Source organism: Panthera uncia (assembly GCF_023721935.1).
Source record: "Panthera uncia isolate 11264 chromosome B2 unlocalized genomic scaffold, Puncia_PCG_1.0 HiC_scaffold_24, whole genome shotgun sequence".
NCBI lineage: Eukaryota > Metazoa > Chordata > Mammalia > Carnivora > Felidae > Panthera > Panthera uncia.
In genome coordinates this window covers 17,967,526-17,991,295 of record NW_026057580.1, presented here as the reverse complement: position 1 = coordinate 17,991,295, position 23,770 = coordinate 17,967,526, and the positions used below count along the sequence as shown (strand labels likewise).

The 23,770-nt window shown below is 35.2% G+C and overlaps 1 protein-coding gene across 1 annotated transcript; it reads left to right on the top strand.

Moving 5' to 3' along the window:
• Positions 1-18,642: 18,642 nt before the first annotated feature.
• LOC125938103 (beta-defensin 110) lies at positions 18,643-23,521 on the top strand. Its single transcript, XM_049653167.1, has 2 exons — positions 18,643-18,697; positions 23,373-23,521. The coding sequence occupies exons 1-2, from the start codon at positions 18,643-18,645 to the stop codon at positions 23,519-23,521; spliced, it is 204 nt and encodes a 67-aa protein (XP_049509124.1).
• Positions 23,522-23,770: the final 249 nt, after the last annotated feature.

Here is a 23,770-nt window from a genome sequence, read left to right as displayed (position 1 = left end):
TTTTGTCAAATGTTTTTTTTCTGCCTCTATTAAAAGCAGCATATGGTTCTTTTCCTTTCTTCTATTAATGTGATGTATCACACTGATTGATTTGTGAATATTGAACCAGCCCTGCAGCCCAGGAATGAATCCCACTTGACTATGGTGAATAATTCTTTTAATATACTGTTGAATTCTATTTGTTAGCATCTTGTTGAGAATTTTTGCATCCATGTTCATCAGGGATATTGGCCTGTAGTTCTCCTTTATAGTGGGGTCTTTGTCTGGTTTGGGAATCAAGGTAATTCTAACTTCATAAAAATGAGTCCAGAAGCTTCCTTTCCATTTGTATTTTTTGAAACAGCTTGAGAAAAATGGGTATTAACTCTGCTTTAAATGTCTGGTAGAATTCCCCTGGGGAGCTATCTGGCCCAGGACTATTATTTGTTGGGACATTTTTGATAACTGATTCAATTTCTTCACTGGTTATGGGTCTCTTCAAATTTTCTATTTCTTCCTGTTTGAGTTTTGGTAGTGTGTGGGTATCTAGGAATTTTTCCCTTTCTTCCAGATTGTCCAGTTTGTCGGCATGTATATTTTTCATAGTATTCTCTAATAATTGTTTATATTTCTGTAATGTTGTTGTGATCTCTCTTTCATTTGTGATTTTATCTGTTTGGATTCTCTTTTCTTTTTGAGAAGTCTGGCGAGGGGTTTATCAATTTTGTTTATTCTTTCAAAGTCAGCTCTTAGATTCATTGATCTGGTCCACTACTTTTTCTATATTGTTTATTCTGCTGTAATCTTTATTATTTCTTTTCTTCTGCTGGCTTTGGGTTTCTTTGGTGCTCTGCTTCTAGTTTCTTTAGGTGTGAGGTTAGGTTCTATATTTGGGATTTTTCTGGCTTCTTCAGATAGGCCTGGATTACAATGTATTTTCCTCTTAGAACTACCTTTACTGAATTCCACAGGGTTTGGACTGTCGTGTTTTCATTTTCATTTGCTTCCATATAATTTTTAAATTTCTTCTTTAATTTCCTGATTGACCCATTCTTTGTTTAGCAGGGTGTTCTTTAACCTCCATGCATTTGGAACCCTTCCAAATTTTTTCTTGTGGTTTATTTCAAGTTTCACAGTGTTGTGATCAGAAAACATGCATGGTATGATCTCAATCCTTTTATATTTGTTGATGGCTGTTTTGTGTCCCAGTATGTGATCTATTTTGGAGAATGTTCCATGTGAACTCATGAAGAATGTGTATTCTGTTGCTTTTGATGAAAAGTTCTGAATACATCTTTCAAGTCCCTCTGGTCCAGTGTATCATTCAAGGCCATTGTTTCTTTATTGGTTTTCTGCCTAGATGATCTGTCCATTGTTGTAAGTGGAGTATTAAAGTCACCTACAATTACAGTATTATCAATAAGTTTGCGTATGTTTGTGATTAATTGATTTATATATTTAAGTGTATCACGTTGTGGCATAAACATTTACAACTGTTAGCTCTTCTTGATGGATAGACCCCTTAGTTATGATATAATGCCCCTCTGCATCTCTTGTTACAGTATGTAAAGTCTAGTGTGTCTGACATAAGTATGGCTACTCCAGTTTCTTTTGACTTTCAGTAGCATGATAGATGGTTCTCTGTCCCTTCACCTTCAATATGCAGGTGTCTTCAGGTCTAAAATGTGTCTCTTGTAGACAGCATATAGATGGATCTTGTTTTTTTTTTCCCCCATTCTGATACCCTATGTCTTTTGATTGGGACATTTAGTCCATATACATTCAGAGTCATCATTGAAAGATATGGATTTAGTGTCATTGTGTTATTTGTAGGTTTCGCATTTGTGATGGCATCTCTGGTCCTTTGTAGTTTTTGCAACATTCCACTCACAGAATCCCCCTTAGGATCTCCTGCAAGGCTGGTTTAGTGGTTGGGAATTCCTTTAGTTTTTGTTTGGGAAGGCCTTTCTCTCTCCTGTTCTGAATGACAGCCTTGCTGGATAAAGGATCCTTGGCTGCATATTTTTTCCTATTCCACACATTGAATATATCCTGCCACTCCCTTCTGGCCTGCCAAGTGTCAGTGGACAGGTCTGCTATTAGTCCTATGTGTCTAGCCTTGTAGGTTAAGGCCCATTTGTCCCTAGCTTCTTTCAGAATTTTCTCTTTATCTTTGTATTTTTCCAGTTTCGCTATGATATATCATGGTGACGACCTGTTCTATTGATTCTGAAGGGAGTTTCCTGTGCCTCCTGGACTTGGATGTCTGCTTCCTTCCCTAGATTAGGAAAGTTCTCAGCTACAATTTGTTCAAATAAATCTTTTGCCCCTTTCTCTCTCTTCTTCTTCTGGAATTTCTATGATACAGATATTATTATGTTTCATTGAATCCCTTAGGTCTCTAATTCTCTCCTCATGGTCTAGTATTTTCTTATCTCTCTTTTTTTTGGCTTCATCATTTTCCATAGTTTTATCTTCCATTTCACTTACTCTTCCCTCTGCTTCCTCCATCCTTGTCATTGCATCTAATTCATTTTGCATCTCATTTACAACATTTCTTAATTCATCATGACTACTTTTTAGGTCCTTGATTTCTGCAGCAATAGATTCTCTGCTGTCTTCTATGCTTTTTTTCAAACCCAGTCATTAGTCTTATGACTATTTTTCTAAATTCTTATTCTGATATGTTGTTTATATCTATTTTAAGCATTTCTATGGCTGTTATTTCTTCCTGGAATTTCTTTTGACAATTCTTCTGTTTCATCATATTGTGTATTTTTCTGCCTTTTATATGTTTTACTAGCTTGTTATGTGTCCTGTACCTACAAGTACTACTATATTAAAAAGAGGTCATACACTATCCAGAGCCTGACATGTCATGCAGTGTTTTTGGAGTGTATTGTGTGCTCTCTGTTGATGTGTCACTGGTTGCTTTATCTCAATACTTGTAGTAGTGGTTAGGACTTTCCACCAGGTGTGTTTTGATTTATTCATTGAAGTAACCCCGTGGCCCACCAAACTGTCTCTGTGGGCCCCTGCAAATGTTTCTGTCACTCTGTAGCCCAGATTCCTGGAATTCCAAGTTCTCTGACCTCAATACTGGTGTTTGAGGGATGAGGGAATTTTGGGCTCCCCTACTTCACCATTTGACCCCTCCCTTTTATTTTTAGATTTTAAAAAATTGTTTATTTATTTATTTTTGAAATACAGAACACTTACAAGTGGAGGGAGGGGCAGAGAGAGAGGAAGAAACAAAATGCAAAAGAGAGAAACTGAAGCAGGCTTCAGGGTCTGAGCTTTCATCACAGAGCCCGATATGGGACTCAAACTCACAGGCTGAGAGATCATGACCTGAGCTGAAGTCAGATGCTCAACCAACTGAGCCACCCAGGTTGCCCGTAACAACACTTTTGTACATTATACTGGATCACTTCACCAGTGCTATAAGCTAAGAAGGACAAATATGTTAGGAGTGAAGACAAGGAAATAAGCCTATTATTATCCACACACAACATGATCATATATCTAGAAAATTCAGAAATATCTGCAAACTACTAGAATTGGTAGGTCAGTTTAGCAGGATCACTAAACAAAGTAAAAAAAAAAGTAAATTATATTTCTGTATACCAGAAACACCCTAAAAATAAAATTAAAAAAATATATATATAACATTTAGAGAGCCATTAAATATATAGAAATAACTCTAATGAAAAATGCATCCCATAAATAATAAAAGCTTATTGTAGAAATAGTATACGTAGAAATCTAACACATATATTGACAGAAATTTAAAGGGTAATTGAAATAATTATATAAACTGTTCATCTATTGGGAGAATTGTATTGTAAATATTTTTTGTTTTCTTCAAATTAATCTACAGACTCAAAAAAATTACTGTTAAAATTCTAAAAAACTTTTGCCTACCCCATAAATTGACAATTCTACAATGTGTATGGAAATGCAAAGAACCAAGAAAAGACGAGGTAATCTTAAAAAGAACTAAGTTGGAGACTTAGTCTATCAAATGCTAATAAGACTCAAAATATAACAATAAGTAATTAAAAGTATATGATTTTGGTGCAAGGACTTACTATTAGAGCAAAATAGAAGAAACTGTAGAAATAGATCCACATATTTAGAGTCACTATTTTTAACACAGGTAAGACTGCAGAAAAGTAAGGAAAATTATTTTTTTCAATAAATAATATTTGAATATCACATGGGAAAAACAATCTTGATCCCTAATTCACAACACAAATTCATGAATGTAGTTTCAGGTGAATTACTTATATAAAGTTAATGATAAAATAATAATCACATAATATCTTCATGACCTGGGGCAGCAAATATATTATAAATTACTCTCAAAAACTACTAATAAAAATTAATAAATTGCCCCCTTTCAGTTTAGGAACTTCTATTCATTGAAATATATTTAGGAAGGGAAAATGCAACCCATACAGTGAGAAAGGATTTTAACATCCATTTACCCAAAAGGAATCATCTGAAATATATAGAAAAAACTCATATACACAAATTTTTATAATACATAAAACCCAATTTTCAATGGATAAAGACTTGCACTCATACCTCAGAAAGAGGATATTCTGTTGTTCATTAAATTTATAAAAATGTGCTCAACTTCATTAGTGAAGTGCAAATTAACTCCACAACACAATATTTTCACTCTGCACTCCAAAGACTAAATTGGAAAAGATGAGATATAATCAAATATATCCCATATAGTGGGGAGGATGTGAAGCTCTTGGAAATCCTTAAACATTGCTGGATAAAGTATAAATTGTTTCTCCTCTACTTCTAAGGTTATTACTTTATATTTTATACATATATATATATATATACATATATATACATACACATACATACATATACATATGTGTGTATATATATATAAAGTTCATCAAAAGTCATGAGCTAGAATTCTCATAATGACATTTTTCATAAAATTTTCTTATTAGAACTATGCAAATTGCCAATGGGATCAAAAACTACAATGTGCTATTCACATAATGGAAGACTATACAAAAATGAGAATGAATGGTAAACTTCTATACACACTGTATGGAGGAATTTCACAAACATCATCTTGAGCAAAAGTGAAACCAGAAAAAGTACATGCAAGAACATAACTCCATTCAAAAGTAAAATTATCGTCATCATCATTACCACCACCACAAAAGGCAACAGCAACAGCAAACTAATCTATGCTGCTAGACATCAGGATTTTGGTTACCCATGGAGTGATGAGATAGCGATTGGAAGATACTGAGGAAGATTCTAAGGTACTTGGTAATGTTCTGCTTTTTGATCTGGGAGCTAGTTACATACTGGGGTTAAGTTGTGAGTATTTAATGAGCTTGCCACTTACACATGCACTGTTCTGTATGTATATTGTACTTTAATAAAGGGTTTAGAGATAATAAAACTACTGTGCACTGATTATCTGTTTTCTTTCTAATTGATTTTCTTCCTTCTTTGGACAAACCATATTTTTCCAGAACCCCTACTTCCTCTCCTGTGGGAGAGTTTAGACAATTGGAGTCACCTGAGGAAGAACACCTGGTGGATGGGAAAAGCCTGACAATTTTTCCCTTCTCCTCTGTTTCAAGGCATTATTTCCTTGTATTGGCTAATTCTCCTTTTGGTATAGGTCCTCACTGGACATGGTCCCACTTCCCTTCAGGAAACACCCAACTTAGTTATAGATCCTACTGAATAACCATAGCTTTTAGATTTTGTGAATACAACTTCTGTGTTCCCCAGCTCCAGGAACAGTACCGGTCACTTGCGGTGCTAGTCTTTGGATTATGTCACTACTCTGTTTGGCTTCTCAATTCTCTATCACAAGTATAACAAATTATGTATTTTAAATTCCCAGATGGAATATTTGGAAAAGTTTTGTTTTCCTGATTGGAAATAGATAAATTAAACTAAAAATAACTTTAAATAAAAATTTTAAAGTAAATTAAGTAACACTAAATACATGAAATTAAAAAAATTAAAGCTTTCTTGCTTTTAATATCCACACGCATACATATGTTCATGCATACACAAGATATTTTTGTTAGAATTTATATTTCATGAAAATTTACATGTGGAAAATTCTTCCATCAGATTAGTTATGCTTTCTCTAATGAAATATAAATACATATCATGCACTTTCCTAAGAGAAAAGCCTCAGAGAATGTGGGATAATAAGGAAAAGAGTCTTAGAAGTATTTTGGCACAATATCCTCCCTCTACAAATAAGGAATCTTAGGAACAGAAAGGTTAAAGAACCCATATACAACGATAAGTCAAGGATATTAAGATCATAACCTAATACACTTTCTTTACTACCTGCTGTTTCGTGGAATATAAGAGCTGAAAGGGAACATCAACTCCTAAGAACCATAGTTGTCAGAGACAAAGCTGTCTATAGTGACACATTTTTTAAAGCATGGGTAATTCATCCTCAGTTTATTACAAGTTACTTAGTCCTAGAAGTCAGACAAATGAATCTGGAAAGATCTTTGCATTACAATGAGCATAATGACCATAACTTCAGGGAAATATGCAATTCCCTAATAAAGAATTCTTAATATGGGATGTTTCTTCTTCTATTAATAATCCTCTAAGTGTGAGTACATGTAGCTTTTATATTTTATTTCATTGTGGATTGTCAGTTGAGGAACCAGAGGTAAACACTAAACTTGGTCTAATAATTCCATGATGCCTCTAGGAATGCTTCCTCTATTCATAATCTCCCCCCGCCCCAGATATTACAATAACACTACCATATTCTCCTTATAAGTTTTGCCATTAATTTGGACCTTAGTTACTCAGATAAAACCAAGACACTATGGTCACACTGTCCAGCTTTCATTGTTGGGCAGTATTGTATATTGGCAAGGTAGATGACTGTGCCTCAGATTTCCAGATTTCCAGCTACTTACTAGCTACTTATTAAGCAATACAGTTACACTCTATGCTTTGTGTGAGAGTTAAATCTGACAAGAGCCCAGCATTCATTGTCTTTATAAATAATAATGAATAATGAATAACATTAAATATTCATTAATGTTAATCAATTGGCATTAACTAGTAAACATTAAGTTAACAAACTGACAAAATTAATAAATAATAAACATTGACATTAAAATTAAATAATAAAATCACATCAATACTTAATTAGTATTAATAAATAAATATTAATATTTTTTGGTGGTGGTGGTAGAGGTACTACTAGTGTAAGATGGTCTAGACTTGAAGTCATTAATACATATGATGCCTTCCATGTAGTTGAATGGCAGAACAATGATTAACTACTTGAGTTAAACTAATAAAATAATAATCAAACAAATTTATAATTATTAGAGCTGATATATTTTTAAAAAAATTTTTTAAATGTTTATTTCTGAGAGAGAGACAGAGACAGAGACAGAACGTGAGCGGGGGAGGGGCAGAGAGAGAGGGAGACACAGAATCTAAAACAGGCTCCAGGCTCTGAGCTGTCAACACAGACCCCAACTTGGGGCTTGAACTCAGGACTGGGATATAATGACCTGAATTGAAGTCAGACACTTAACTTACTGAGCCACCCAGGTGCCCCTTGGAGCTGATATTTCTAATTGTATGAGTCAAGTTGGGATAAGTATGGAAAAAGATATTTGGCCACCTCTATAATTCTTCCCTCCATTGCACAGTTGTTACCTTTTACAATTCTAAGTAATGAAGATATAATAAGACAAAATTATAACACACATGGGATAATTCCCAATAACACACATGGGAAGTGCCTGGCACTGGACAGGGCAGACGGATGGTTTAGAAAGGGAGCTAAGGAAGGCCCCGTTTATTAAATGCAAAGCACAGGAGAAAGAAACGAGTTGACTTATTTTGGTGTTACCCTACAGTGAAAAGGAAGCATGAATATGAACACACACACCCTGCACAGAGTGGAGAATTACCAGCTCTGCGTGTGTAGATAATCAGGGTATACATGACCCTCTTATGGTTGTCACATTTTTTTTACTTATTTGACAATGAGGAAAAAAATGAGTTTATTTGAGTGCAGTATGCTGTTGCTTTTCTAGAGCAGAGAGGAAAACGTCAGTCTCTAACTTTGGGAAACTCGTATTTCAGTGTAGGAAGCAAACATGAAAATTATGAATATGATATAGATTACTATTATGTTTTTTAAACATTTATTACTTATTTAGGTATTATGTGTGTATGTATGTATGTATGTTTCACACATGTGAACATGAGTGTGAGAGGAGCAGAGAGAGTGGGAGAGAGAGAATCCCAAGCAGTCTCCATCCTAAGAGCCTGATGCGGGCCCCGCAAGGTGCTGCTCCATGTCACAAATCATGAGCTCGTGAACTGAGCCAAAATCAAGAGTCAGATGCTTAACTGACCAAGCCACCCAGGTGCCCCCATGTAGAGTACTATTGTATATGGTGATAAAAAAATTAGACTAACCCAGTGGTTTGAAGATTTTACCTAGTTGTGTCAAATTTATTTTAAAAAATATAGAACTTAAGCAAAAGTTGTAGACTGGTTTACTAATGAATATCTGTATCCCTTTCATCTAGATTCATCTAACCAATTGTTAATATGTTGCTATTTTGGGGTGTGTGTGTGTGTGTGTATGTGTGTGTGTGGTATTCTCTTCCTCTGTCTTACAATTATTTGAAGGTAAATTTCAGCTATCATTACAATTTATGAAATATTTTGGCATGTATCCCCTACATACAATGAATGATATTTTCCTTTATGCCACAGCGTCATTACTATACACAGGAAAGTAACATTAATAAACAACACATTATCTAAAATAGTCTATAATCAAAGTATACTAATTTTTAATAATGTCTTTTATATCTATAAGGCTACTGTTCTTTGAAAAATGGGAGAAAATACAAAGAGAAATATAATAGTTGTTGTCTGTAAACATTTCCCCAAACTAAGCACAGTTTTTTGAACTTCTGAAACACAAATCTAAGATTGGAAGTGAGTACTAGACTTTGGAACTGTGGAGAGAAAGCTCACGGCTGCTAGCTTCAAGGCAAAGGAAGTGATAGAGAACTTTGGTGAAGTCCTGTTGTTCTCCTTATGCCTGAACTCAGTTAAATCCACGGGGGAGGACAGAATCATGTCCTCTGGCTCTGCTTGATTTGGCTAGAGGTAACAGATAATAAATTAGATTTCTTTTCTGTCACAAGATAGCTGGGTCCTTTAAAAGAAAATAAAAGTTATCTCTGAAGTTTTATCTCTTTTTTTATATCTATACGTTTTTTTCAGGTGATTTTACTTCTATGAACTTGCTAGATTTATCTTGCTATTTTCTTCTGAAAGTCTGCACAACAATTTTATTGAGGTAAGAAGAAATAGACTCTTTTTAAAATATTTTTAATGTTTATTTAATATTGAGAAAGAGAGATAGAGTGCAAGGTGGGGAGGAGCAGAGACAGGGAGACACAGAATCTGAAGCAGGCTCCAGGCTCTGGGCTGTCAGCACAAAGCCCGAGTCAATGATCGGACTCAAGAACCATGAGATTATGCCTGAGTTTAAGTCAGATGACCAACCGACTGAGCCATCTAGGTGTCCCATAAGAAGTAATAAAGACTTTTAATAGGGAAAGTGCAAAAATAATTTGGAATACAAATAAATAGAATTCATTTATTGATCTAAAGTTTTTTTTTCCCATTTAACCAGCTAATAGACCGTACTTTTTCTTTTTTTTACGATTTTTATTATCCGAGATGGTGAAAAAAAATTTTTGATAGGTCCAAAAGGACTGGAAGCCATATTGCTAATGAATAGACCATTTGTTTTCTTCTGTAAGTGGTAAAGAGAATTGAGTCTATGTGGTACCAAACACAGAAAGGAAACAAACAAACAAACAACAACAACAACAAAAAACCCCAGTAGAATGAGGATAAAAAGGGTGAGAAAAAACACTCTTCACACTATTTATATTTGACATGATAAAATATTTTTAAATCTATTATAGTTTACTTAATTAACTTTATGCTGCTTAAATTTGAATGAGATATTTTTGCATTGCTTTTTCTTAAAATGTAGATTCCATAGGATTTGATTCAAGAGTTGCATTTCAGTTAAGAGTTCTGGTTCTTGTGTTAGACACACAAGGACTGATATCCAAATGCTGGTTTCTTTAGAGGTCACTTAAACTTTGAGACTTTTATTTTCGTAATTTCTAAAAAATTCTCCATGAATTATGAGGATTAGTTGAAATAATATCAAAACTTATTATTATTATTATTATTATTATTGCCTGATAGACTTTTAACACTTCTTAAAACTAGATAGATAATTTGTAGATAATTTGCTTCTAAATATCATTGGCTGGAACCTCAACAGGTTCAGACCTACTACATATGTGCACTCAAACACATAGGTACTTAATTTCATCATAGTCACACCTAAAAGAGAAGTACAGTTAAGAGGTGTCTTTCAGTCATTCATTTATTTAAAATTTTTTTTTAATATTTATTTATTTTTGAGAGACAGAGAGAGACAAAGCATGAGTGGGAGAGGGGCAGAGAGAGAGAGGGAGACACAGAATCTGAAGCAGACTCCAGGCTCTGAGCGGTCAGCACAGAGCCCTATGCGGGGCTCAAACTCACAAGCTGTGAGATGATGACCTGAGCTGAAGTTGGGCACTTTACCGACTGAGCCACCCAGGCTTCCCTCAAAGTCATTCATTTCTTAAGTGGCACAATTCAAATATGAAATGACCTAACACAGATTCTGAAATCTTTTTTTTTTTTCATTTTGGAAGCATAACATATCAAAATTTGTGATGTGAAGTATTTTATTCCCATAAATGATTATGTTTTGAAAAACAGTATTTCAAACTCATGACCTAAGTATCCAACTTAGTAAGTTAGAAAGGATCATAGGAAAAATCAAGGAAAATAAAATGAGAGAAATAATGAAGACATGAACAGAAACCAATTAAATAAATAGACAAATGCAGTGGAGAGAGGATCAAGAAAGGCAAATAATGTTTTTTCATAAACCACATTAATACAATGTATAAGCTCCTAATAATCCTAATCAAGAGAAAAAATACGCCTAAATATTATCCAATATTCTTTGACTCTGTGATTTTCCCATTACACTTAGCAAGAAGAGTAACATTCACTGAGAGACATTTAGCTAAGGTTGATCTTTAATCCCAACTTCTGGATTCTGTTTAGGGTGTTATAAGAAGAAATTAATGAGAAATAATAACTAATGAGGATCAGCTTCTGATTATTTAAGACTTTTTGTTCTGGGGCACCTGACTAGCTTAGTTGGTAAAGCCTGCAACTCTTGATCTTGAGGTTGTGACTTCGAGCCCCATGGTGGGTATAGAGATTACCTAAAAATAAAATCTTAAAAAAGAAGAATTTTTGTTCTACACATGAAATTTGGGATGGGGGTGGGGATGCCAAATTCATTTATTGAAAGGAATGGTACAAGGAAATACAAGAGGATGATTTGGGAAAACTTACAAAAAAGAAAAGTTCAGGCAAACAAGTATGTGCTACCTTGGCAAGATAACACAGTGGCTGTGGGCAAGGCAGCTAAGACTGAACTCTTGTTTTCACTATCTCCCTGTGTATGCCTGTCAAAGAGCTTGTCATGTCAGATTCTGCGGCCCCATCTTGTGCAAGTCGGTTACATGGCTACCTAATCACATGATGGGTTTCACCTGTCCTTTCATCTAATAAATCTCAAGGAAGTGGGATCAGTTTTTTCACTGGCCTGTTTTCACAGTTTCATTAGCAACTAATTCACATATTTTTCCAAGGGTCATGCATACTCCATCACATTCAGCTCATTTGTTCTTTCTTCATTTTCTGAAGGTTTCTTGAAATCCTGAAGTAAGATTCAGCCATTTCACGGCTCTGGATCATTAGCCCTTTCTTAGTGTGTTCTCTTTCTTCATAATATTGGTTGAGTCACATTATTATAGTCAAAGTAGTAAGACATGGACAGGTAGTTGGGAGGCAGGTAGAACTCCAGGTTAATCTAACAGTTGATGGTGGCCTACATATTCTGCTGTTAGTCGTGCTGTTCATTCATTGTTTTTTTTGTGTGTGCGCCAAATATGGAAAATGTGGACTGGATCAGAAATACCTCCGAGAAAACACAGCAAAAAATTAGAGCCTAGTACTGGACTTAATGAATAAGATTTTTTTGTGCCATGATATTAATAATTCTGCTTAGGAGGTATACATAAGTGGGTTAGGATGACTTTTTTTTTTTAATTTTTTTTAACGTTTATTTGTTTTTGAGACAGAGAGAGACACAGCATGAATGGGGGAGGGTCAGAGAGAGGGAGACACAGAATCCGAAACAGGCTTCAGGCTCTGAGCTGTCAGTACAGAGCCCGACGCGGGGCTCGAACTCACGGACTGCAAGATCATGACCTGAACCGAAGTTGGCCACCCAACCGACTGAGCCACCCAGGCGCCCCATGGATGACTTTTGAAATGTCAGCAAATCTCCAGTCTTATTATCATATACATTTAAAATCGGTATACATAAAATGAACTGTGACAATTCACTTACTGTGTCCATCTCTGCAATAAAAAATCTCTGTGGTAAATTCTAGCTCTAAGGTACTAGGTGTCATAATATTAAGAATTTTGAATATTTTGATTTTAGAATGAGAAATGTCTTTGAAGCGTGTGTAAAATATTGATGGGATCACTAAGGTATCACTTTTACCTTGATGTTTTAGTAAGTTAAATCCACTACTAGTGGAATGATAATACCCTTTAGAGTCTTCCCTAAAAAGGAGCATTTTAAGATTAGTACAGATAAATGATATTTTGTATGAAAATAAAATAGACTTTTCCTCACTATAAGCTGTTAGCATATCATGTGACTCTGTTCGACAAAGAATGCAAATGGTCTCAAAACGGGTAAGCCTTAGTAGTCAGATCTACTTGCTTGGGAATGCCTATAAATGAAAAGGTTGTTTCCTTATTTCATCAATACCTCTCTTTCTCTCTCTTTCTCTGTGTGTTTTATTCTATGTAACAACTATAGTCATTCATTTCCACAATAAATGTGGAGAGTCACGATAGAGGAGAGAAAGGAAAAACTGAAAATACAGCAATGAAAATAATGTATGGCTTGTAGTTAACCAATACATGATGGTTAGCTTGACATTAATGACATTATTTTTCTTTTTTTTACAGTATCTTAATGGCTACATTTTTTTTCTTGTAGCTTTTTGGAGGTAGGAAATTACCTAGGAAAAATTTTATGATGTATTTCTGACTAGACAGATGCCTTTAAATTTTCTTTGTAAGCAAATTTCCTAGCAGGCATTTTCACGGTCTTTCTTCCTGTTCTGAGGTTTATATGGTTGTGTATGAGGGGAATTCCATATGAAGGTAAAATGTCTATGTGACATAGGAGTGATTTAAATAAAATACTATGATGGGTGAAGAGGCCAAAAGATACAAAGTTCCAATTATAAAATAAATGTCCTGAGAATGTAATGTACAACACTATGATTATAATTAATAATACTGTATTACATATTTGTCAAGTGCTGAGAGAGTAGATCTTAAAAGTTGTCATCACAAGGAAAAATTTTTGTTAACTATGCATGGTAACTAGACTTACTTTAGTGATCATTTCACGATATACATAGATATCAAATAATTATGCTGTATACCTTAAACTAGTATCATATTATGTGTCATTATACCTTCACAACAACAACAACAAGAGGGTAAGAGGCAGAAGGACATCTGGATCCACTATAACTATCCTGAGAAGACAAGGTGGGGAGTCTTCCAGGAAAGGGGATAATATATATTAAAGATGGTTTGTATTATGAGGACATTATTGGAAAGGCTTTCCAACCCTTACAGTACTCCCATGGAAGGAAGAAGGAGGAATGTTTGCTTTAGTTCAGCAAGAGTGAATCTCTGAATGGGTCGCCTGGGTGGCTCAGTCGGTTAAGCGACCAACTCTTGATTTCATCTCAGGTTATGATCTCACAGTTCATGGGATCAAGCCCTGCTTCAGACTCCATGCTGACAGCAAGGAGCCTGCTTGGGATTCTCTCTTTCTCTCTCTCTTTCTACCACTCCCCCTCTCCCATTCTCTCTCTCTCTCTCTCTCTCTCTCTCTCAATAAATAAAAACTCCAAAAAGAAAAAAAAAAGGGTGAGTATCTGAACCAAATGTAGTTTGACATGCTGGGACTAATGTCACGTGGATGTAACCCTACATGCAAATTAAGAATGGCTGGATGAAGGCATATTCCCTGTGGACACTGATACCGTCTACTGTACTAGCTTGCTGTGGGCTGAATGTCTGTGTCCCCCCAAAATCCACATGTTGAAACCTAATCCCCAATACGATGGTATTTGGAGGTAGGGTCTTTGGGTGGTGATTAGGTCAAACAAGGGAACCACTTATGATGGGAAATGTGCCCTTATAAAAGGGGCCCAGCAGAGGTCCCTCTGTGCTTCTGCCATGTGAGCACACAGCCAGATGACAGCCATCTATGACATTGGAGGCAAACCCTTTCCACACACCAAGTCTGCCAGCATCTTGATATTGTACTTCCCAACCTCCAGAACTGTGAGAAATAAATTTTTGTTGCTTATAAACAATAAACAAACACATACTATTGCTGTCAAAGGAGGGAATAATCACTTTTTTTAATAATCACTTTTTAAAAAGTATTCAAGGAAGACATCAGCTAAAAATAATCACTTTTTAAAAAGTATTCAAGGAAGACAATCTACTATGCGAAAGGCAGATGCAGCATAGACAACATAAAAACAAATGGGTGTGGCTGTGCTCCAAAAACACTTTATTTATGAAAACAGTCAATAGGCAAATTTGGCCTGAAAGCCATTTCCTGACCCCTGATCTAAATCCTCATGGCTCAGGATACTTCACATGCCATGGCTGGATTACAAATTTCACTTATTCCTATTTTCTAGTTGCCAGAACTAGAAAAAAAAAAACAAAACTGTAGCAATATGGCTATGGACGTGAGTTGCAAAAGGCTTAATGATCAGGGTAAAATTATCTTTAATGAACAGGAAAATATTTCTTACCACACTGGATCTGTGACATTTTCTATGCTATTATGTAAGTATATTATAACAAACAATGGCTGACAGAATAAAACAAAGAGGTGTATGAAGTTAGAACAGGATCATTCCTAGCATCATTCAAAGGTGAGAACATCTGCTCTTGTATCTTTGTAATGAATAAAGTCATAAAATTTAATATTAAAGCTTGAGCAATGCCGAAAGAACTGTTTGTCAGAAGGGACATGGTGAATTTTCACTGCAGTCCTCCTTCGATGATGTCATACACGCAAAGAGTTGATGCTATGGTAGTGTAGTTCCAAGAACCAATTTCATCTGCCATGGAGTTAGTGGCTATAAGTAGATCATGGTGAACCCCAGGCAGGCCAAAAATTTGGAGGAAGTATTACTTAAAAACAGTCTTTCAGTAGACCTACCCTCTCATGGTCTCTTCAGAAACCTTTGAAGTTAATAAATGAAAGATTCTAGATTCAAGTGATTTCAGATCCTTTACATTGCAAAAGCAGATGCCCCCATTACTGATCCAGAACAAATGCAAGGAAATTGAAGAGTATGGAATGTGCAGAACGCTTGTGGTATTGCCTTGCTCCATTGTAATTGTGAATAGATATGTGCAGCAACAATCTATTGAAAAAGCCATTATCATCAAGGGCTCAAACTCATAAGGAACAAGGGTGAGATCACATCTCCAGAAAAGCCACAAAACCTGCTTATGTGGTAGCTAAGTGTGAAGGGTATCAGAACAGACAGTAGAGGAGGGAATGAATAAGCACCAGTTGAGACCCAGAGATCAATAATAGTATAAATCCATAAATATCTTCTACGTTTGCCTTTAAGAGGAAGGATCCAAAGGGATCATGGAGGAGGTGCTCCTCAAACCTAGGTAGAGAAATAAGTTTACATGACATAAATAGCCATGAAATGTGACTGTGATTTATCAAGGGCCCCAGCTGCTAGGCTTTGAGATAAACCTCTGCATTTGTGCTGAGGAAATACTCTTCAGAGGCTGCTCCCAGCCAATGATTGGTTGTAGCAAGCAAGGTTACTAGAGTAGACACTTTCCTAAGAGACACAAGATTCCTCAGATTGCTGATTCTGTGGGCGTAGTCCTCTATGGTTTTGCCACTCCTTTTGTAGTTTGCACTGGAGCCTATGGATGCATCCAACCAATTTTTTTTTTTTTATCTACGTCACTCAGGATCAGCCTTGCATCCCAGTCTAATGATCTAACCTTTCCTGACTCCCTTCTTTTCCTCGTACTGGTATTTCGTCTACTAAAATCTTAGCACATTTAATTCTGTAGAGGCACATATTTCTTGCACACACGGACTAGCTCTCCACTAGTTTAGGTAAATACTTTAAAAGTTTTATCCTCTTGTCATATGCTGTATTGTAAAATATTTAAGAAATATTTATAATACATATTATCACATACATACAAATGAGAAGCATGTATAAACAGCAATAATTTCTGACAAGCCACACTTCATTGTGTCCTCATAACAGTAAATGCAAATTAATCACATATATTAATGTATCTTACTCAGAGTGGCTATGGCAATACTTAGCATTTCAGTGCAAAGGCTTTGTGGAACTGAAAAAACTAAGCCAAACTACCTACTTTTGGATCAAAATGTATAATCACATAATCACATATGATCCAAATCCAACCAAGAAAAATACATAAACATGAGTTTATTATCCTAATACACAATAAGAAAAGTATTGTCACAACACATGAAAATTATAACCAATATTTCAACATAAACTTAAAACATTTTAAGAAGGTGATTAAAATTTTAATTTAAAAAGAATAAATAAACATATCAATCCATTTTTCTTGAATTAGCACTCTGAGTTGTTCCTAGCCTTTTGTTAATTCTCACAGTTCTGAAAAAGTTAACTCTGACAGTTTTCGGGAGCTTTTTCATTGCTTTTCCTCAGGGGCAGGTTCTCAGAGGTTCTCATCCCACCACTTCGGTTGATGTCATCCTCCACATTAATATTTAAACTCTGGTTTTTCTTCTTAGATGCCATCAGTTTATAGCAAATTCCATCTTGGCAAATGGTAGTACTCCATAACCATTTGTTGACTAAATGTTGCATGGTGATACATTGAAGTGGTCTTTCTCCTATCAGCTGAGGCTGAATTTTCAGGGTTTTTCTTTTTTTTTTTTTCCTTTTCCAAAAAGAAAGCATAGCTAAGTCAAGTTCCTTACATTTGATTTGTACTTTATCATTTGAAATATTTTTGGGTAAAGGATAACGAATGTCAGGCAAGTAAGTTAATCTCTTTTGATTTCACCTTTGTCACCTGTAATACAAGAGGATTTGATTATCCCTAAGCAGTCCCCACATTCTTTACTCATCTGTGACATAGATCCTATGACCCTGGGATTCATTTTTCTGATGTTTAATAGAATGAATGAATCTGGTTTCCCTGAGTAACACGTGGCCCCTTCCAGCAGTCTTAGCGTTCCGTGATCTTGTTAGAAATGCAATTGTTAGGCTCCATTCTAGACCTACTAAATCAGAAATGCTGGAGGTGGGGCCTAGCAATTTGTTTTTAACAAGCCCTCTAGGGGATTGTGATGTAGCTAATGTTTAAGAACCATTGTCCTAGAAAATCCCTTGACTCTGGTAGGAGAGGATCAATTAGTGTTCTGTGTTTACAGCATCAGATTCTGGGTATTGTGTAAAACTTCCAGCTTTTCCTCCTGTATATGAAATAATAGATGAGGGCAATATGCAGATTGGATCAGAATATACTTCTAGTTCCATCACAGAATTAAAGACTTTAGACATTAGAATCGTAAAATCAAATGATTTATTATAAAACATTCATAAATCATACTTTAAAACCCGTCATATAGAGTATTTCCCATACTTAGTGAATCCAGAATTTCTTGATCATGTCACATTTAAAAAATTACACATTATATATATAAGTGATGAATCACTAAATTCTACATCTGAAACCAATTTTACCATATATGTTAACTAACTAGAATTTAAATAAAAACTCAAAATAAAAAAATAATTACACATTATATGAATAAAAATAAATCATTTAATCTCCCTGGTTCTCATCTGCAAACAAAAGTGATTTCAACGGAAGCTTATAGCTATAAAATCCTATAGTTTTGACATTCAGTAATTTAATACTAAAAATATTAGAATATTTATCATCATATATAACATATAATAGAGGAATGTATTACTATAACATTTCCACTCTGATGTTTTTAGCAATCCAAACACATTTCCTTTACAAGTCTCTTAAAGTTATGTTTTCATGAGAGTCTGTTTAAGGTAACACAAGCAGGTTTTACTTTTATGAGAAAAATTTAGTAATAATTCTTGTGACCATGTTCTTTGAACATGGCACAATTCAACCAAGCATACAAATGTTCTTGCTATTGATAAGCCTCAGTAGTTAAAACCACTTCCCTGGAGAATCTATAAATAAAAACATTCTCTGTTTTCTTATTTGGAAACACTTGACTTGAAAAAGATCTGTTGACATATTTTTTTTTTCCTAAGAAACTCCACCATGAAGATTCATCTCTTTTTCTTTATTCTGCTCTTTTGGGTCACAATTTTACCAGGTAACATGTAAATATTTATGGGCTTATTTATGCTAATTAATTTGCAGAATCATAAGTTGTTGCTTATTAAAAATATGGTAACAACATAGGGTTTAAAAATTTTTATCCTAAATGCAATGTGGTACTCTGGACTGAACCTGAGAATAGGAAGAAAAAAAGACAATCGTGGGGAAATTAGTAATATGTGAATAAAATTTGCAGTTTAGTTGATAGTATTATACCAATGCTCATTTCTTAGTTTTGATAATGTAGCATGGTTGAGTGAGATGTTTACCATAATGGGAATTTCACCTCTATTATCCTTGCAACTCTTCTGTAAATCTAAATTGATTTCAAAATAAAAAGTTTTAAAAGATTAAATCAATACCTTAGTCTTATCAGCTTCATTCTGAAACAATTTGTTACTGAAACAATTCTTACTGGAAAAATTGTTCATTAGCATAATCAACTGGTATGGGATAGATGATTCAGTGCTAGACAAAGATCGATTTACGTTTTCCTTCTTTTTAGTCTATGCCAGTATACTACTTCCGATTATCAGAAGCCTTTCTTACTATTCTGTTCTTGTCATACAGGCAAATCATGTCTGTTGTTAGCTTTTCTTTATATATTTCTGGTCGCTGCCTTCTGTCTTTGAGTGCTACAGATCACATGAATGTTGAATGTAATACAAATACACGAGCTATATTTTTCGTGAGATTTTTTTTCCACTCTCAAAGGCTACTTCCTCACATCAGGTATGTAACAAGATTCTCTCCTCCTGAGTTAATGTGTAAGTATGAATTTTACAGAAATAGAATAATACATTTTGGGAAAGAAGAGATCATTGAGTCTCAAACTTTCTATTTAAAGACCTTAAGACGTAGCTCAAGTCTACCTAACTGGCATTAAAATTAGGCTCAAAGTCACTCACTCTTAGGAAAAATATCCCTTTCTTGGTACCTGGCTGATTTCTTAAGGCCCAACAGAAATCATAACAGAGGCCTAAGAGAATAAATTAACTTATTCTTTCATTGTGAATACTGTAAAGTCTATCATGACAATCTAAAAATGTATATACTTAATAAACTGATACATTATCATTTAGAGGTTGCAAGTAGATAAAATTCTAAATAGGGGCCAACCATCAATGAAGTAACAAAGAAATACAGTTAATTGTTCATTTAACTAAGAGAATAACTTCCTTTCTTTCCATTCAAAACTTATTAGAAAATGATCTCTGGATCTTCTTTGCCAGCACTAGAAAGGGTGAAAAAGAAATTCTATGCAGATTCATATAGCTTTTAACATGTGATAAATCTTTTTCTTCTTTTAATTTCAAAATAGCTAGCATGATTAGACTGCGATGTCAAGCATTTTTATGTCTTAGGAACTTATTTTTTCTTCCTAACAGCTGTATCAGGTGCTCCTACCAATAATTAAAGTCATTTGTGCATTTATCAACAAACTGAAAAGTCATGTGTCCTGTAGACTTAAAGATTCAAAACCAGTTGGGGAGGGGCGCCTGGGTGGCTCAGTTAGTTGTCTTCATCTCCTTATTTTGGCTCAGGTCATGATCTCATGGTCTTGAGCTCAAGCCCCACATCCAGCTCTGTGCTGGGCATGGAGCCTGCTTAAGATTGTCTCTTCCTCTCCCCCTGCCCCTCCCCTACTTGTGTGTACGCACACGTGCACGTGCACATTCTCATTCTCTCTCTCTCCCTCTCTCTCTCTTTCTCAAAGAAAAAAAAAAGAGAAAAAAAACACCAGTTGGGGATACAGTGGGGAAACAGTAGCATAGATTACACCATCAGTGCATCTCTGTTATTAACTTTTTGCATATTTTTCTTATATTTTCAAAGTAAAGTCATTGACCTTGTTAATCACACATGTACCAAACTTTTAGAAAACTACCCTTACCAGCAACAACAACAAAAAATTCAAAGTAAAAGAAATATGTCAGGATACATATTTTTCCGTACAAATTTAAGGAAGTATGATAGAAAATCTAGACATGTAGAAAATAATAAAACAATAACAATGCTGTCTTTCAACTTATAGCTCACCAACATGTGGGGGTTGAATTAAACTACACGAACTGAATTGTCATATGTGTGACTCTTTTAGAGTTCTTCAGTTGTTCTTATATCTCACCTGCAAAGTGTAAAAATCCTTACTCAAAATTGAGACAGAAAATTTTCATTCTTTTCTCACTCTGACTGTTATAGATGAAGAGATGTCCAGATAAAAGCTATTGTCTATGCAGGGAAATGTCTGTTGAAGTCATTTAGCTTTCCTCTTCATTTATAGAGGTTATAAATGCACCAAATGTCTAGAAATAAAGTATTGTTTCACTCCCAGGTATTGTTTGACTTTACCTGACAAACTGAAAAAAAAATATGTTATTGCCAATAATCCCTTTTCTTTAAATCTGACATATACTTTGAATGGGATAATATAGCTTTGTGTGGCAAGAATTGTCATGCTTCCCCTCCCCGCATTTCCAAGGAAGTTAATGGTAGCCTAAAGGATAAAACAGCAGGTGAGTGAAAATAACAAGAAATATGGGTTGAAAAATATTTAGGAAATGCCTTGTCCATTTCTAGCTTATATATTAAATAAAACTTTACATACTATTTAATGAAACTCCCTAGCATGTTAACATGTTAATAGATGCAGTATGAATGATACATACAAAATGCTTTGTGAGAGTCCTGAAAAAAGAGCTTACTTTCCTGAAAGTGATCCACAGACATATCAGAGAGAAGACAGTATGCAAACAATGTATCTGAGGGTGGAGACAGTTATGTTTGGCTTATCACAGCATCACAAGACAGTAATTTTAATCACTGAAAACAGCGTTTTCAATTAGAGGCAACTTTGCCCCCAAGGAGACATTAGGCAATGTCTGGAGACGTTTTCGGTTGTCACAACAGGTATTATTGGCATCTAGTGGGCAGAGGCCAAGGATGCTGCTAAACATTCTTCAGTGAACAGTATAGCATCCCACAGCAAAGAATTGTCCAACTCAAAAGGTCAATAGTGTTTAGGGGGAGAAAGCCTGCACTAGGGATTGGCTTAGCATTTAACAAGGGGTGTACCTAATAGTTGAATGAGTGACTGGAGGCTTGCAAAGGTGAATGTCAGTGACCCAAACACACAGGCCTGGGGAATACTTATATTTTGAGCTGAAAGTGACAAGAAAGGAGACAATATTTTTAGAAAGGTGAAATAAGACAAAGGATGAATAAGAGAAGGGGTGAGGTCAGTTTAAGGTGGAATATTGATCAACACCATCAAGTGTGACAGTCCTCTTGTCGAATACAATTCAGGTTTCTGTCACTGGCAAATCATACATGGGTTTGATAATAGTAACTTCTCAGAAACTATAGAATAAATAATGACATTTAGAAGTTAGCATTCAATCTGTGCAATGTAACTATTCTGCTGTAAAGTGTGTCATATTCTGCATTGCATCAGTTATAGTGAGAAGAGAGCTAATTTTAATAGAATAGCTAGGTTTTATATCAGCTCTGTATACCAACAATATAGAATATGTAGCTCTGAGTCCATATATTCACTGAGAAGTATCACTACTTACCAACAACTGTTGGAAATGCAGACAGCATGTCTAGGTAGAAAGGCCTGGCCTTTAAGGGGACTGATTGGAACACTAGACCTAATTATGTTTGCAACTAGTGGCAAAGTTTGTTTTCATACCACGAGTTTACAAAAATATTTGAATCTGGCCTTCAGTCAGCCATCTGCAATATTCAGAATTCTCCCACACCAGTTCCCTTTAATCTCACCACATGAGTAAAATGACGTGTCTACGAAAAATGCACCAAAACATACGGTTTATGAAAACAAATGGGCCAGCACATATAGTGAAATATAAACTTAAAATATATTTGGCTTGGAAAGAATCTTACAACCTATCAGACCAATATCTCCCAATTCCCCAAGTACCCCAACTATTTTAAATATAAACTTTAAGTGAAAATCAATTTCTAAATGATACGATAAACCATGTAGTTCAGAGCACTGGTAATATTAAAAATCATGTCATGGCTAACAATGGCCTTACCTCTAGTCATTCCCATTTTTTAAATCAGTGCTGTCATCAGACACGTGTCTAAGTTAAATAATTTCTTTGGGGATGTAAATCCCAAGAGACCCGGGGGAATTGTAAGAATTCAGATGAATTGCTTACGATTACCTGTCTCTCAAGATTTTAGAAAAGTAAAATAAATCTACAATAGAAGTCGCTTGCAGAACTCAAAAAACACAACGTTGTGTCGAAATAATATTTTTGAAAGCAGAAAAGGGGGGAATTCAAAGGCAATTGGATAACTGTAGAGCCCAAACCTGAGAGAAGATAAATAATGAGCACTTCTTGGGCTGTTGATTTGGGGAACTATCCTTGAGTTACTTACTGTCCAGTCACTTGTAAGGAAGCAAGCTGGCACACCTAACTTAGGTCCAAGGCACTTTCTAATTTTCAGGATTTACTTGCATCAAGGGACAGTACATGAGCTTAAACTTTCTTCAGTAAGATTTTCCCTGTCATAAATTAGAAGGGGGACATTTTCTTTTGACCTACACAATAATCTTCTACTTCTTGGACCTTCTCCTTTTAAAATATGGGTGTGTCATAGCTAAATTACTAATTTCAGTCATTCTTTCCTTCTTACAGCCAGAAAGAAATATCCCCAGTATGGTAGCTTGGATTTGAGGAGAGAGTGCAGAAAGGGTAATGGCCGATGTAAACTTGAGTGCCAGGAAAATGAAATTAGGATTGCTTACTGCATGCGACCTGCAACCCATTGCTGCTTGCAGAAGTAAAGCTGACAGAAGACAAGAAAGAGATACACGCTCCAAGAAGAGAGGACCAGTGTTACTAAGTCTTCCCAGAGTATACTTCAAGGCTTGTGTATCTCAAAGAATTAAATAAAATTTAACATTGAGCCACTCCCAAGTGGTTCTATGTCACACATGTACCTGGTGCATTTACACCGCATTTTCTCTTGATCTCTTGGTACCAGAAGTAAGCAGAATTTATTTTATGGGAATCCCCCAAGAACCATCAAAAAT

Excerpts from the sequence above, each read along its gene's own strand:
- LOC125938103 (XM_049653167.1), top strand. The coding sequence starts at position 18,643 with ATGAAGATTCATCTCTTTTTCTTTATTCTGCTCTTTTGGGTCACAATT. Across the intron at positions 18,698-23,372 it reads TTGGGTCACAATTTTACCAG|CCAGAAAGAAATATCCCCAG; the intron begins GTAACATGTAAA and ends TCCTTCTTACAG.